General features: G+C 38.6%; 3 protein-coding genes across 4 annotated transcripts; all 3 read left to right on the top strand.

The window, feature by feature from the left end:
• The first annotated feature begins 184 nt into the window (after positions 1-184).
• Positions 185-1,397, top strand: LOC111442900 (protein virilizer homolog). The gene is made up of 3 exons (XM_023080458.1): positions 185-697; positions 773-928; positions 1,023-1,397. Exons 1-3 carry the CDS (start codon positions 185-187, stop codon positions 1,347-1,349), a joined length of 996 nt encoding a protein of 331 aa, XP_022936226.1. The 3' UTR covers positions 1,350-1,397.
• A 3,046-nt stretch (positions 1,398-4,443) lies between these two features.
• On the top strand, positions 4,444-5,584 carry LOC111443062 (universal stress protein PHOS32-like). The gene has a single exon (XM_023080679.1). The coding sequence runs from the start codon at positions 4,530-4,532 to the stop codon at positions 5,301-5,303; it is 774 nt and encodes a 257-aa protein (XP_022936447.1). The 5' UTR covers positions 4,444-4,529; the 3' UTR covers positions 5,304-5,584.
• Positions 5,585-8,250: 2,666 nt separating this feature from the next.
• On the top strand, positions 8,251-16,337 carry LOC111443060 (universal stress protein PHOS32-like). 2 transcript variants are annotated; one of them, XM_023080677.1, is made up of 3 exons: positions 8,251-9,121; positions 9,164-9,338; positions 16,071-16,337. In XM_023080677.1, the coding sequence occupies exons 1-3, from the start codon at positions 8,399-8,401 to the stop codon at positions 16,097-16,099; spliced, it is 927 nt and encodes a 308-aa protein (XP_022936445.1). In that variant the 5' UTR covers positions 8,251-8,398; the 3' UTR covers positions 16,100-16,337. The 2 variants fall into 2 exon arrangements, with proteins under 2 accessions (XP_022936445.1, XP_022936444.1); XM_023080676.1 differs by having other exon boundaries at positions 8,251-9,338.
• The last annotated feature ends 531 nt before the right edge of the window (positions 16,338-16,868 follow it).

Genomic DNA, 16,868 nt, shown 5'->3' with positions numbered 1-16,868 from the left:
AAAAAAAAAAAAAAAAAAAAAAAAACATTACACACATAATGTGAACATGATCACTATAAACATGGCGATGTCCCATTAGACAGGCAGTTCTGCATGTTTTACTCTTCTCTCTCTCTTTCTCTCTCTAGAAGTCCTGAACCTTAAAACCCCCAATCTCTCAAACCCAACCTCTGATCCTTCTTCAATGGCGTCTCCCATGGTGGTGATAGAAGAAACCAAGCCCGGCGAGCCCCTCAAGACCAGAGCCGCCAGAAAAACCGCCGCCAAAAATCCCCACCACAAAAAACCGCCGCAGAGAGGCCTCGGCGTTGCTCAGCTCGAACGCTTAAGGCTTCAAGAACGGTGGAAGAAAATGACCGAAATCTCCCCTCCCCATCCCTTCCAATCCCACTCCCCCTTCCTCCTCGATTTCCCCTTGCAGTTCTCCGCCGCCGCCGCCGGAGGTAATGACTATGCTACCGGCGTTTTGGGGTTCATCGGAAATGGTGGGTTTGGCGGCGGCGGCGGCGGTGGTGGACTGATGACCATGGAGCCGTTTCCACACGGCGGTGGAGCCATGGTGGACCCCAGACTTTTGATTGGAAATAGCGTTGAGGCTTCCAGAGAGCTCTCTTCAATCCCAAACTTGCCGCCTCCACCACCTCCGCCGCCGCCTCCTCCGCCGTGTGTTTCTGATCGTTGTGATATTTGCTTTAAGGTAAAATCTCTATAATCCAATATATATTTTACAAAAACCATTTGAAATTTAAACATCGCGATTTTTTATTCCCAGAAGAAACGAGTCAATTTCAGCAATACAATGAAAGAGAAGAACATTATCGGAACTGCAGAGCCGCCGCCGCCACCGGCGGTGGCGAGTTTCGATTTTCTTGGCCTGAATACAAATTCCGCCGCCACAGATTTCGATTTCAGTTTAAATTTCAACCAGGTGATTCAAAAACAAAAACCCAGAAAAACCCAGATCATGAAATTCCAAAACAAACCCGAAATTTAACGATCTTGTTGTCGGTGTAATGAAACAGGAGGGAGCAGGGGTTAAGCAAATACACCGGAAAGTGGCCGGGAAGGGCGGCGGCGGCGGCGGTGAAGGAAGTACATTAATGGAGTACGAGTTTTTTCCAAGGAAAAATGGCAGAGGAACAGAGTTGGAGGAGCGGAAAAGGGCAAATGAAGAATTGGGATTATTTGCAGAGGAAGAAGAAGAGGAAGAAGAAGAAGAAGAAGAAGAAGCAGTACAGGCGGTGGATCATGGAGAAGGTTCTTGTATCACTACGAGCTGCAGTGATATCATTAATGGCGGTACCAGAAATTCCACTGTTCTTGATTTGTCTCTTAAGCTTTCATTTTAGATGCAAAAATGGCGGAATCCCTTTTTTGTTCATGATTTCCATGTGAATCAGACACCCATTTATATACATTTCATTTTGTTCATCCTATTTTTATTAAATGGGATGTTCTTCATGTTCATCATCAACATTTACTTTGAACAAATTTAGGGTTTATAATTTCATAATTCGACATAAACCCTATACAGCTTTTAAAATTTTAATCTCTAAAGTCGAATTCAGAAAACGAAAAACATGTTTCTATAATTTTCGGTTTGATTACTATTAGTTGAACGAGTTTTTAAAAATTTGTGTTTTGTTTTTGAAATTTACGATCCGGATAGAAACTTTGAAAGTTCAAGTAAAGGTTAGAAATACTCTCATTCCGTTGGAGCTGCTCCCCTTAGCCTCCGTGAATATAACCTTCCAAGTCCACCACTAGTAGATATTGTATGTTTCGACTCATTACGTATCAGTTGTTAGTCTCACAATTTTTGTTTAAAACGCGTCTGTAGAAGTTTTCACACTCTAAGGAATGTTTCATCTTCAACCAACGTGGGATTTCACAATCCACCCATTGCGGCCAGCATCCCAGCTAACACTCAATTCATGTGAGATCTCACAATCCACCCTTGGGGACTAGCGTTCTAGCTGACACCCAACCGATGTGAGATCTCACAATCCACCCCTTGGGGCTAGCGTTCTAGCTGACACCCAACCGACGTGGGATCTCACAATCCACCCACTAGGGCCAGCGTTCTAGCTGACACCCAACCGACGTGGGATCTCACAATCCACCCACTAGGGCCAGCGTTCTAGCTGACACCCAACCGATGTGAGATCTCACAATCCACCCCTTGGGGCTAGCGTTCTAGCTGACACCCAACCGACGTGGGATCTCACAATCCACCCACTAGGGCCAGCGTTCTAGCTGACACCCAACCGACGTGGGATCTCACAATCCACCCACTAGGGCCAGCGTTCTAGCTGACACCCAACCGATGTGAGATCTCACAATCCACCCCTTGGCCCAGCGTCCTAGCTGACACCCAACCGATGTGGGATCTCACAATCCACCTCTTAGGGTCAGCATTCTAGCTGACATCCAACCGATGCCACCCCTTGAGGCGAACGTTTTAACTGACATTCAACTGATGTGGGATCTCACAATCTACCCCTTAGGCCAGTGTTCTAGCTAACACTCAACCAATGTATGATCTCACAATCCACTCCTTGGGGTCAGCGTCCTAGCTGACACACCACTTGAAGTCTATCTCTAATACCATTTGTAACCGTCCAAGCCCACCACTAACAAATATTTTCCGCTTTACGCGTCTATTAGATAGAAATTTCAACACCTTTATAAGGAATGTTTCGTTCTCTTCTCCAACCAACGTGAGATCTCACAGTAGATCTACATGACATCTAATCCACAAAAACTTAGGGGAGGACGATTCCATACTATATAGTCGAAAAGAATCGCTACAAGAAGTTTTCCCGACTATTGTTAATCCGAGTAAACCCCATCTTATTGCTAAAGAAACGAACCCGAACAAATAAGTTTTAGTTTAAGAAATCCGACTAGAAATTCAAACTAGGAAAGGGATGAAAGCAAGAGAATGTGAGCTCTGGGGGCAGCATGCAATGGGAGGGCTGATTTAGAATAGAATTCCAAAAGGGAAGAAACAAGCAGTCCATGCAACCCCCAGTGATACCTGAACTCAGTGTAAATATGGACCAAACAGAAACAAGCAGATAGCAGCAGGTAGCAGATTGATAGCAGCAGCGGCAGCAGCCAAAGGGCCCTGCTACTGAAGGCGCACTGTCTTCTCCATTGCCTCTTTAACCATCTTTCCTTTGCTCTTCTTCGACTTTACCCGATATAGCTTTTCAATTCTTTTTGTTGTTCCCTCAAAATTCTTACTTAAATGTCTAAATATCGATGGTTGAATCGAATGAATTAATGACGTTGGAAACACTGTGATTCGTGAGGGTTTTTATATGACTCGAGAATCCAACCAACCTAGATTATAAAAGTCGGGTACCGTTGGGTTGGGTTGTGAATCTTTGGAAAATCGAAAAATTTGGGTTGGTTTGCGGGTTGGTGTTCTTTTGGTCAGGTTGAACATAGGGTTACACCCCAACTGAACCCTATGTGTACTTTTAAGATTAGAATATTTGACGTTCGTAACTGATGTGAGTGATGTGCTGTAACTTTGTGATTGTTTTGATATTTGAGTTTTATGAGCTTTTAGTTATTAATCTAAGTTTATCGTATATAATTATGTTTTCTTTTAAAAATAATTAAAAAATAAATAAATAAAGAGATAACTCAACATAAAAAATAAAGAGTTGGGTTGTGTTGCTCCAAATTTTAGATAAATTTTAAAAATACAATAATTATTTAGTTATAAATATTTAAATTCTCTTACCCTATTAAAAAAAATTATTTAAAAGTTAGAAATTAAATTTTTTTAAAGAAAAAATATAAAAAATGGGAGGGGTACATGGTCTGGGTCCAAGTTGTATTTAAGTTTTATTTATCCACCATTTATAATTATTCGGATTATAAAATATATTAAAAGTTCACAAACAATGGATTTATAATTATTCACATAAAAAAAATTATAACGGAGTTTAACATAGTCATAAAACCAAAAGTGAGGGGTCTGTAATAAAGGAAATGAGAAATTAAAAATAAAAAAAAAATAATATAAAAGAAATAAAATAAAATAATAATAATAAAAAGTATATCATGGTGTGGGTGGTGGATGGAGATACAACTCTAACCGACCTATTAATTAGAAAGATTCTTAATATAATTTATGTATTTTTATTTGGCTTGCGTCAACTCGAAGGTTTTATGCACGAACCTGAAATCGAACCGATTCAATTCGGGTTTAGAAAAATGAACCCAACACTTAGAGTTCGGGTTGGGTTGGTGCGAATTGTCGGGTTGGGTTGGTACGAATAATTTTTTTTAATTGGGCCGTAGGTAAGATTAGGCCCACGATTATGGGGTTTTCTTAGGTTCATTTCCGACCAGGAAAAGAAGGCCCATTTAATAAAAGCCCACGAACATAGAATCTTCTATAAGACGTTCCCCATCTTCCTTTTCTTCTACGCTCGTTTTCCATTCAGAACAAGTTTCCCGGATATCTCTGAGCTTCCATTTCCCACAATTTCGCAATCCGATTTTTCTTCATGGATCCTCAGCAGCAGCTTCGAGATCACACCTTAGATCCTGACCCCCAACTTCCCTCCATCAAAATTCACCATCCGGCTTCCCCTCGCCACCCATCCGCCGCCACCCCCGCCGCAACCCCCACCCCCACCGCCGGCGCCCGCCGCAAGATAGGAGTTGCCGTTGACCTTTCCGAAGAGAGCGCTTATGCTGTCCGCTGGGCTGTTCAACACTACCTTCGTCCTGGTGATGCTGTTATTCTTCTCCATGTTAGCCCTACCTCCGTACTCTTCGGCGCCGATTGGGGGGCCATTGATATTTCTCTGAAGACTGCTGGTGATAATTCAGAGGATGAGGATGCGGGCGATGCTGAAAACAATCAAAATCAGAATCGCAGCGAGCGGTCGAAACGTAAAATGGAGGACGATTTTGATGCTTTCACTGCCTCGAAAGCTGCCGATCTAGCTAAACCTATAAAAGATGCTCAGATTCCGTACAAGATTCACATAGTGAAGGATCATGACATGAGAGAGAGGCTGTGTTTGGAAGTGGAGAGATTAGGGCTCAATGCCCTAATCATGGGCAGTCGGGGCTTTGGTGCAGCAAGGCGCGGTAAAGACGGCGGACTTGGGAGTGTCAGTGATTATTGCGTCCATCATTGTGTGTGTCCTGTGGTGGTGGTACGGTTTCCAGATGAGAAGGAGAGCGGTACTCTCGGCGGCGCTGTGGTGGCGCTGAAGGAAGAGGACGAGGCCGGGATGAAGTCTGCATCTGCGGAACCGGTGGAATCTTAAGGTTAGAAATCTCTGTTTTTCGAGATTGCTTCTCGTATTGTAATGGGTTTCCTTGGTTTGTTTTTTTGAAGCCAGAAGCGATTCTAAGTCTAGTTGTCGTCTAGTTTTCCATTGGAACAAAGTTGAAGATACGGTCTATCAGAATGTTAAGTATTTCCCCACTTTCATGTTTGTTTAGTAGAGCATGGCTATGGTGAACTTGTTTCCGTTCTTGCTTTCAATAACTTAATGTAATTATGTTATATGTAATTGAAGACATAGCATCTTGTGTGTTGATTTTGCATTTTCATCTGGATTGGGGAAACTTGGAATGAATGTCTCTCATCAAAATTGCGATGATAATCTTTAAGTTTTGTATAGAGGAAAGTATGATAATCTGATAATGTTGTCTAGGATAATGGGTGAAATTTGTTTCTGGGTTAAGTTATATGGATGATTAGACTCTGAAAATGACGGTTCTTGTTGTATTGAATGGTCTTGTTGTGAGGTCCCACATTGGTTGGACAAGGAACGAAGCACTCCTTATAAGGGTGCGTGGAAACCTCTCCTTAGTAGACCGTTTTAAAATCGTGAGGCTGACGGCGATAGTAACGAGCTGAAGAGGATAATAGCTGCTAGCGGTGGGCTTGGGCTTTGGCTGTTACAAATGGTATTAGAGCCAGACACCGGGCGGTGTGCCAGTGAGGACGCTAGGCCCCTAGGAGGTGTAGATTGTGAGATCCCACATCGATTGGAGAAGGGAACCAAACACTCCATTGAGGGTGTGGAAACCTCTCCCTAACCAACGCGTTTTAAAATTTTTGAAGGGAAGCCCGAGAGGGAAATCTCAAGGAGCTAACGGTGGGCTTGAGTTGTTATCCTCGTATTCCTTCCTTACTAGGGAAATGACTTGGGTGTAGTCCTTAGCAAACCTTATTAGAATTATGAATCCAACTACTAATCTCATTGAGAACTTGGTGGATTTGTTGATTGGACTGTTGTGAATTTAGTCTTTAAAATGGTCACTTTTAGGGCTGGTGGAGAGTTGTAAGAACGATGAGTGGTTTAGTAAAGAGTTTTGAAAGGTAAAAAGTCCCTTTGAAAACACTACTCTCAAAGCTCATCTTAAGCTCACTCTAAGCTTAAGCGGTTCGGTTTAACACCTTGGCGTCCTTAATCACGAGCCTACTCTTATGCAGTTCGATTGTCTACTAATCATCTGAGATTATAGATAAATCTTCATACAGAAATGCCTGCATTTTCTTCCTGAAGTAATTCTTCCTAAGTCGAGTTACTGCTTATTTCACAACAGAAAGTAATGAAGTTGTAAGAATGATGAGTGGTTTGGTCAAGTTCTTGCTGCATTTTTTACGAGTATCTACTCTTATAGTTACTGCTTTTAAGTCAAGTTGTGTTCTATGTAGGGTTTAGGGTTTATTTGATTCAGATTATGATATTTGTATTCGAATTCCAATCGAATACAAACAAGGGTTAGAATATATGTATTGTGTTTCAATGATTTTCACCAGATTGGATGCCTTGTGTCACGGTCATGCTTGTCCAAGGCATGTTGCCAAAACGCCTTACATCACTTTATTATCGCTTTCCTTGACTGCTTTCATGATGTATAGTTTCGTTATTGTGTTTTTTTTCCTACGTGTATGACCATTCGGCAAGATCATGTCTACTCTTGGTAGACATGAAATGCCCTAGAATGTACTATAATGGAATGCGACTAGTCGTTTTTAGTTTAGAAATGAACGGGGGAGAAATGGTTTGCGATTGATGTGCATTGTGACTTCATCCGCCCTAAGGGCCGTGACCATAACTTTAAGGCTTGGGAGCGTCTCTTGTCTTGGAAGGTGGATTTCTCTCCATGGCGTTGTTCTTACTGTACCCTATATTTATCATTTAGAATTCCTTGGTTTTGTCGGATCTTTCTTTATCATTATGAGAGATGTCTACGGAAGTGGGAAGCCTCCTCCGTCCCCATCTCCATCACCTGCTTCATTCTTCGTCTCCACAAAAATTTTCATTTATTCTTGCCGAGATAGATTGGGTTTCTCGTGTGTAATCTTTTTACGTTCTTTTTTTAAATTATAAATATATTTATTTTTAAAATTTTATTTTCCAATACAATCTTCATTAAAAATTTGTAAATAAAAATTATAATAAATTCATATTCATGATTGTTGTAAATTCAAATTTTAATATTAACATAAGTTTTAACCCTCATCAAGAATCTAATATGGTGTTTATGGTCCGAAAAAATAACTATTTTTTTTTTAATGTGTTGAAAATATATTTATATTAATGAATTTTTTTTACCACAACAATGGTGGTCCATTCGATCCAATCAACTTAGATCGTTTTACCTACGTTCTTAAAACATCTTTTAAACTTGTGTAGATTAAGAATGTGGTACATATTTTTTAACTTAATGTTTTTCAAATATGTCTCTGTTAAGATTAGAACAAGAAAAGCTTCTTACAATCATCAACATTGGCAGTCTAGAAAATTCGAAAAGAAAAGCCCAAAAAGGACAATCTGCTAACAATGAGTTTGGACCATTATAAAATGATATCGATATCAAGTCCAGTAAGGACAATCGGGTAACAAGGAGTGTGGACCATTGTAAAATGATATCGATATCAAGTCCAGTCACTAGACAGTGCCCGGCACAGGCACGAATAAGAGTAGAAGTAGACCTATGTAATCTAAAAATAAAACGAAAATGAAAGACCCAATTCATTGAAAGATGAAACCAAGTAAATTGAGTGGTTAAAAACAAACAAGACCAACAAAGAATAGCAAACATGCCGAAAATAATGGTGTGGAAATAATTTATTTGATATTTTATGTTATTAAAAAAATCAAAATTATCATATGATTTAATTAATTTATTTTTTTTAAAAAAATGAATTTATTAAAAGAAAACAAAGGGAATTTAAATATAGGTTCTTCTTCCTGAAGCACGGCCCGGAATTGTCTCGCTCTTAAAACATTCTCCCATCGTCCATTTCGTCTATATTTTATTTCCATTTCCGACCTGTTCTTCCGTGATTTCTTCTCTTCTCTTCTTCAATTTCTCTGAATTTACAGATTCTGAATTCTCCATGGATCTTCAGCACCAGCTTCGAAAACCAACCTTGGAGCCAGACCCGCACCTACCCAACATCAAAATCCACCATCCAGCTTCCCCTCGCCACACCTCCACCGCCACCCCCGTCGCCACCCCCACCCCCACTGCCGGCGCCCGCCGCAGGATTGGGGTGGCTGTCGACCTCTCCGAGGAGAGTGCTTTTGCTATTCATTGGGCTGTTCTACACTACATTCGTCCTGGTGATGCTGTCATTCTCCTCCATGTTAGCCCTACTTCCGTCCTCTTCGGTGCCGATTGGGGCTCCATCGACATTACTCTCGATACTGCTGATGATAATCCTGATGATCATAATTCTGGTAACTCTGTAAATGGTCAACATCTGAACCGTACCGAGCGTTCGAAACGTAAATTGGAGGATGATTTTGATGCTTTCACTGCCTCCAAAGCTGCTGATCTTGCTAAGCCGTTGAAAGATATTCAGATTCCGTATAAGATTCATATTGTGAAGGATCATGATATGAGAGAGAGGCTTTGTTTAGAAGTGGAGAGATTGGGGCTGAATGCGCTGATCATGAGCAGTCGGGGTTTTGGTGCTGCAAAGCGTGGAAATGACGGTGGGCTCGGAAGCGTTAGCGATTATTGCGTGCATCATTGTGTGTGTCCTGTTGTGGTGGTGCGTTTTCCGGATGAGAAGGATGTTGGGATCGGTTGTGATTCTGTTGCTGTGAAGAAGCAGGACAATGGCGCCCCCGAAAAGTCTGTTGCTGTGAAGAAGCAGGACAATGGCGCCCCCGAAAAGTCTGTTGCTGTGAAGAAGCAGGACAATGGAGCCCCCGAAAAGTCTGTTGCTGTGAAGAAGCAGGACAATGGCGCCCCCGAAAAGTCTGTTGCTGTGCAGAAGCAGGACGATGACGCCCGGGAAAAGCCTGTTGCTGAGGCCGTGGAGTCCAAAGGTTAGGCATCTCTGTTTTCCATGATTGGTTCTTGCATTATAACTAATGATTTTATTTCATCTCTGAAAATAGAATCGATTTTAAATTAGCCGTAGCTTAGTTTTCAATCTTCATAAAGTTGAATGCTAAGTGTATTGTAATGTTATAAGTTTCCTGTGTGTACTTCTGAATTTCATGCTCAATTATATCTTTTTAACTTTAATTTGACTTGCATTGTGCTGTGGGGTTTCTCCCAAAATATGGGAAATTAGGATTTGGTATTAGTGAACTTTGGAATATCTGAAAATTCTTGTTTTTGAGTAAAATTATGATGATATATGTAACCGCCCAAGCCTACCGCTAGCCGATATTGTCCTCTATGAGCTTTCCCTCTTGGGCTTCCCCTCAAGGTTTTTAAAACGCTAGGGAGAGGTTTCCACACCCTTATAAAGAATGCTTAATTCTCCTCTCCAATCGACGTGGGATCTCACAATCCACCCCCCCTTTGGGGTCCAGCGTCCTCGATGGCACTCGTTCCCTTCTCCAATCGATGTGGGACCCCCTTCGGGACCCAGTGTCCTTGTTGGCACACCACCTTGTGTCCACCCCCCTTCGGGGATCAGCCTCCTCGCTGGCACATCGCCCGATGTTTGGCTCTGATACCATTTGTAACGGCCAAGCCCACCGCTAGCAGATACTGTCTTCTTTAGGCTTTCCCTCGAGCTTCCCCTCAAGGTTTTGAAATCGCATATGTTAGGGAGAGGTTTCCACACCTTGTAAATAATGCTTCGTTCTCCTCCCCAACCGATGTGGGATCTCACATTATATTTTTTCAGTTCTTCTTTTAATGTTATATGGATGGTGAAATTCTGATATTGAAAGTTCATAGTTCTTGTTATCTTGAGTGATCTATCTTTTCGCAAAACTCTTTTCCCTGCCTCTTTGGATCCATGGCTGATTCCCCAAATGTACATGCTGCGAGTTTGGTCTGCAGATGACATTACTTGACGTTGAAGGTTTATTACTAATCATTTTCGAGGACTATGTGCACGGAGAATTGCAAGCCCAAGTGATCTGTCTAATGTCCCAGCATCTTTAACTAGTGATCCAACACTAGTATCGATAAGATTAGAGATACTCATACAGAAAATATACTTTAATTTACTGGCTTGATATCGATACTAGTTTTTCACCGTGGCCTATTTCTGGAAGTCAAAGACACATGTTGTCAGGTAACCTCATGAAAGCCAAAATTTCCAAGCAATGCATGGTTTAGGCTCGTGTAAAGATCCTGTGCCTAATGGTTTTACTGCAAAGTTCTTTCAAAGAGGTTGGAGAATTCTCATGTCAAATATATTGAGAGAGAGAGAGTTCGATTATCAGTTCTTGGGCCAAAGAGACTTACACATGCCTTATTCCATAGAGTAATGATGCTAAAAAGAGAACTTTATTCAAGACCATACGTCTCACCATCTGCCCTTTCAAGATCATTACTAAAGTCCTTACTAAACATCTAAGGTAGATTCTTCCAGATATGATAATTAAATTGCATTTAACTTTTATCGAGGGAAGGCAAATAATTGATTCTTGTGACGTTGCCGACAAATAGATTGTTGATTGGAAATGAGAAAAAAAGGAGTGCCCCTCCACACACGTTTATCTTCTCTTAGAAAGAATTAAGTTTTGGTCGTGGGAAACAACAAAAAATATCAAAATTTAGAAGGATCTTTGTACTGACCATGTCAAGAACATCCAAACTGTAAAAATTATCTTATCAGTTATGTGTGGAAATTTTCGTCTGACTTCTTGGGATTTAGTTTTCAAAAGGAACATCAATAATCATGGGACAACCAAATGGATATCACATATGGACCTCATTACTCATTAGTTGGTGCAACCTCCTTCCTCGCCAAGATAGATGGTTGTGGCTCAAAGACGACCGTATGTGCTTTCAAATGTAAGTGCCTTTTTGGAGTTGGAACGTTAATTATCCTTAGAGAGTAAAGATTTTCATGTCGGAGTTTTTGTTGAAGATTACCAACGCTCATGACAAAGTTCATAGGAAAATCCCCATTTGTTGTCTTTCTCCTAATTGGTGCTTAGTATATGAAGATGGTGAAGGATCTGAAGACCATCTCTCTTTGATTAGCTTATTGTTTTTCCAAGGAGCATGAACAGAATTCTTTAAGTTTCTCCAATGGCCTTCCTTTCAAAGTGAAACCTACGTCTCTTTGTAAGAATATTATTAGAGCTTTTCTTTGGACATTCCGGTTAGAAAGTTTTTTGTAGGGCTAATGGATCTTTTTTCTTTTGTTGAATCATATTCTTATAGTTGCCTGGTCTTGGTTCAACATATCTAAACCTTTTTTAACTATCATTTTCTTCTGTCTGCACTAGTTGGAAGGTTCTTGTTTGCGTTGTTTTGTTTTTTTTTTTTTTTTTTATAATTAATCTTCTTTTTTTGTAACTCCCATACCCCAGGCTGAGGCTTTCCTTCCACTTTTTGTATATTCCAATTTATCAATGAAATAGCCTCTTATTAGGGAAATAATTGCTTGTTTGTGGGAGAAATTCTTTCTGTAAACGTATGTGTGCTTTTTCACTCTTTGCATGGTATATTTTTGGTTTACAACCCATTTTTGCTAAAAAGCTTGGACACTAACACGGTGACACATCAATTTCTAAAAAAGTAGGTCATAGATACGTTGAAGACACGTTTTTTAAAAATAAAAAATATATGTATATGTTGATATATTAGCATTTCTCTAATGATAAAACATGCAAATTTAATAAAAATATAAAATATACTTCTCTACAAACCTACAAAGTTAAGCTAATTAACAATATTCGAAAAGATAAAGAAAAATTTAGTTAGCTAGAACCAGAGGAAAAAGATGTCATCCCAATACTTCAGGATTGGTTAATATATAAGATTCATGTCTATAAGAAAATTTCTAATTTTTTTTTCTCCAATTTTTAGGTTAAATGTTTTCTAGAGCCATGTCCATGGAGGAAAAAAGATTGAGACACATTCTTTTAGCGTGTCGGACATGTGTCTAGAGCGAGTCCATATGTATTTGTGTTCATGCTTCCTAGCATTTTGGTCCCTGAACTTTCAAAAGGTCAACTTTGGTCCTAAACTTTTATGTTTTTTTTTTTCTTTTTCATTTTGGTCCCTAAATTTTCATAATGTGTATTTTAATTCTTAAACTTCTAAATTTTTTTTTTTTTTGTTCCTTGTTATGTTGTTTTCCATCTAATTTCCATGTTCCCTCATCTCTAACTTATGTGGCTTGAAATCATGCTCATATTAACATGCTAGTACTCATATTCCAACCCTCACCATTAATTTGTTAAAAATAAAATAAAATGAAGGACCAAAATGATTGTTTTGGTCCTTAAATGAATATTTTTAATGTCTTGGCACTAAAAGTTAAAATGGAACAAATCTGAAAATTCAAGGATCTATTTTGAAAGTTTTTTAATGACCAAAATACAGCTCGAGAAAAGGAATAAGTTGAAAGATTATGAAAGGAGCATCTGAAAAACAGCTCGACAAAAGGAACTGCCGAAGTATTTACATGATATTTAGGGAAGTCGAAACTTGAAAATGTTCCTATACAGAAAATAACAGAACTCAGCCACCTAAACATTTTTTAGGTGAAACATTCTTGTTGTTTTTTATACTATATTTTGATAAGTAGTGAAACCATTTTTTTATTTGATTCAAGAAATATAACCATATTTGAGAATTAGTAGGAGCTCTTTGTTATGATGCATAACCAAGTATTGTTCTGGAGACTGCCTGTATTCCTTGTTGTGGCTCAAATGCTAGTTATTCATTAAAGGACCTGTTATTATCAATGGATATATGAATGCCCTTTGCTTGTCTAAGTTGAAAATTTGCCACTCCCTTGCAATATCTACTGAATTGAAATTTTTTAGTAGAACTACGGGAGTAATCTTTATATTGTTATTTCTTCTAATCCTTGTGTTCACAATGCACCACACAAGAGTTTATTATTTCGATGTTTCAGTGTTTGAATTTACTTTTAGAAGGAAAATTATATTATGTGAACTATGGATAAATTGTTAGAAATTCCAATTCCGTTTTGACAATTCAACACATAAGCTTAATGTTTTTTTTAATATACATATATATATATTGAAAAATGTTGTATTTAGATAAGTATATTTTGTTTAAGATAAACCTTAAATGACTTGAAATTGCTTTGAAATAATGTTTTTTTAATAATTTTTAATTTATCAAAGATAAGTGTCTAAAAAAAATTTCGTTTAGTCATCTGAGCGAAAATATATGAAAAAATATATAATAATAATAACAATAAATTTTCATTTGGCGTGATCTTCATTTGGAATTAAGTTGTATAATATAGCAGTTAAATATATATGCATATAGGTTAAACTACCATTTTGGTTCTTGTCCTTTCAAATGTCTAATGTTAGTCTTTGTACCTTCAATAATAAATGTTCATACAAGAAAAGACACTGAATTTATTTTTATAATTTATAAAGGGAATGCTAATAGAAACTAAATGTTTAGGAAAAAAAATCAACAATAAACTAACTATGTGGACTAATTTTAAGATTTATTGAAGGTACCTTCAGTTTTTAATCTGGCTAAAGGATGTAAACCTCGTTTGCAATGTGCTGCCATTAACATCTTCAAATCTAGGAGGGGGTTCTTTGGCCAATCATGATAGGGTTCATATCGGAGGTTGAATCTATCCGTGGTTTAAATGTATATTAGGAGAGCTGCTGTGTGACTGATATCAACTGAGATCTGCTTTGGTAGGTTAGGTAGGTACAACTTTGTGGGGTGCAAGGTTTTTCTGTTGCTCGTAATATACTTGGGCTTTCTTTATGACCATATTCTTAAACCCTCTTTTTGGGGCTCAATTGTGGAGGAAGGTTATAAAGAGTCTCTCGTATTTGAAAAAGGCATGGTTCCCTAGGGGGTTTAGGCTTACCCATTTTTAGACTAATCTGGAAATCCACTCTCCTTTTTGCCTTTAGAATGTCCTCTTCATTTCTTTGAATCTTTGTTCGGTTCTAAATATTGAGGAGCCTTTTATCTTTAACGGAGAAACAGTTTATAAAAGAAGTGATGATTGATGAGGGGAAATTAACTTAAAGAAAACCTCTATATGGTAGTCGATTATGCTGATTCAAAGAATTGGTGCCTTGATCCTTCAGGTACTTTCACGGTTAAATCTCTCTTTAAACATTTGCCAGCATCATTTCCAATCCATTAAGAGACTTTCTCGACTTTATGGAGGTCTAAATGTCTTAAAATTAATATCATTATCTGGATTTGGATTTTGATTAAGAGCAGCTTGAATTTCTCAAATGTTTTACAATAGAAGATTCCATCATCCTCACTTATGACATAAGTTGACTACTGTGCTGCTTGGATTCAAAAAGCTGGAAGCATCTATTAATTGATTGCTCTTTTGCGTTATCATGTTGGCAACAGCTTTTTGGGTTCTTCAGTACTCGTAGTTCTTCAATAACTGTAAGTGCAATGCACTTTATTTGCTCACTGGTTCTTGTTTTCCTTCAAGGCCTCTATTATTATGGGAAAAGTAAATGCAACTAAAGTTATTATTTCAGAACTTTGGCAGGAACACAATCAAGAATTCTTTTTAAGCCAGCAAAGTTGCTGGTCGCTCTGTTTTGAGTCGGCTAAACTGAAGTCCAAGCTTTTCCATGGGTTCGCCCTACAAGATATTTGTCTTAAAAGAATTGCCTTCTTGATTTAGTGGTTATGGTGCCTTCCCTCTTGGTTTAGTGGTTTGTCCTACGTATATGTGTCATTTTTAAAGTAAAAAGAATGAAACATTACACTTCAGTTTGATTGTTATTGCGTTTAAGTGTTGCTATCTTAGATGTGCAGTCAACTTTTGGCACGATACCCAAAGTAACATATATATTTTGTTTGTGTTTTGCAGTTTACAAGATTATAAATTAGATTAACAAATCTTAGCCCTGCCGTGTTCCATTCAAGTTTGTAGAATGTATTTCACCACTATCGTTTCTTGAGTGATATGTATATGTTTAACATGTTGCTTTTCAATGTGCTTGTGCTTCCCCTAGAGCTTAAATGGGTATGTGTTCGGGAGTTATGATACTTTTTAAACTGTGGGATCCCACATCGGTTGGGGAGGAAAATGAAATATTTTTTATAAAGGTGTGGAAACCTCTCCCTAGTATACGTGTTTTAAAAATCTCGAGGGAAAGCCCAAAAGGGAAAGACTAAAGAGGACAATATCTGCTAGCGGTGAGCTAGGGTCATTACATTAATGGCAGCTTAAATGGGTATGTGTTTTCGGGAGTTATGATACTTTTGAATTGTGAGATCCCACATCAGTTAGGGAGGAGAACGAAGCATTCTTTATAAGGGTGTGGAAACCTCTCCTTAGCCGACACGTTTTAAAAATCTTGAGGGGAAGCTCAAAAATGAAAGTTCAAGGAGGACAATATCTGCTAGCAGTGGGCTAGGATCGTTACATAAATGGCATCAATAAATGACTGTGACTAGGTGCTGCCTCTCTTTCCACGGGTGTTTAGATGGTAATATCCAAATCAAAGACGGGTTTTCCCTTGAGGATATGTACCCAATTCCTCTGTCTGGATCTCTATACAACTAACTCCCTGGCTTATTTTGTTTTTCATGAGTTTCATATCATCTGTATATTGGTGTTTAATCTTCGTTTGTATTCCTTCTTGTAGTTTGTCATGAAAAGCTTGCATCATCCTGATTAGCTGAGGTGCAAACTGGATTGTTGTCGATTTTGAATCTGAATTGCAGAGCCCCTGTTTTCCCCCACACAAGGAAACCGTGAATAAGAAAATAATGTCTGCATGATTTGAAATTGATGTATGGCCTTTCATATTGTTTAATTCGTTTGATATCAATAATATATTTCCCTCTTCTGCCACGATTATTATCTATCTGGTTGCTAATTACCAAAACCCTCGAACAAATTTGTTGTGTTCGCTTGAATGTCTCATCAATGGTTTAATTGTAAAAATCTCCATAGTTCTTTATGACCCTTCTTAATATTACTCAGCAAAAGCCCCCGGGTGATAGTTAATCGGCCCAAGGGCTCGAGAAAATTATCAATACTATTGTAGTACATACTATAAGGCTAAGCTCGCTGTTAGCAGATATTGTCCTTTTTAGCTTTCCTTTTTAGAATTTCCCTCAAGGCTTTAAAATCTGTCTTCTATGAAGATGTTTCCCCACCCTTATAAGGAATGTTTCGTTCTCTCCTCCAACCGATGTGGGATCTCACACATACAGAGCGTAGGTATCTATGTGTAATAGGTTATAGTTAAGCATTATGGGTTAGGAACTTTGGAGAAGTGAAATTTGATTCTGGATTTGCCATCACTCTTATCTCTGGAAGGCTGCAGGAATTGGGTTGTCTGGTGCACAGCAATGGAAGGACAAGCTTGGAAGCATTAGGAATTGTGTGCTTTATTCTCACCTCTTAACTTTTTTTTTTTTTTTTTTTTTTTTTTTTT

This window comes from Cucurbita moschata, unplaced genomic scaffold, assembly GCF_002738365.1.
Source record: "Cucurbita moschata cultivar Rifu unplaced genomic scaffold, Cmos_1.0 Cmo_Scf00005, whole genome shotgun sequence".
Classification (NCBI taxonomy): domain Eukaryota; kingdom Viridiplantae; phylum Streptophyta; class Magnoliopsida; order Cucurbitales; family Cucurbitaceae; genus Cucurbita; species Cucurbita moschata.
Note: the sequence above shows the minus strand (reverse complement) of the source record. Positions and strands in the feature narration are given on the sequence as shown.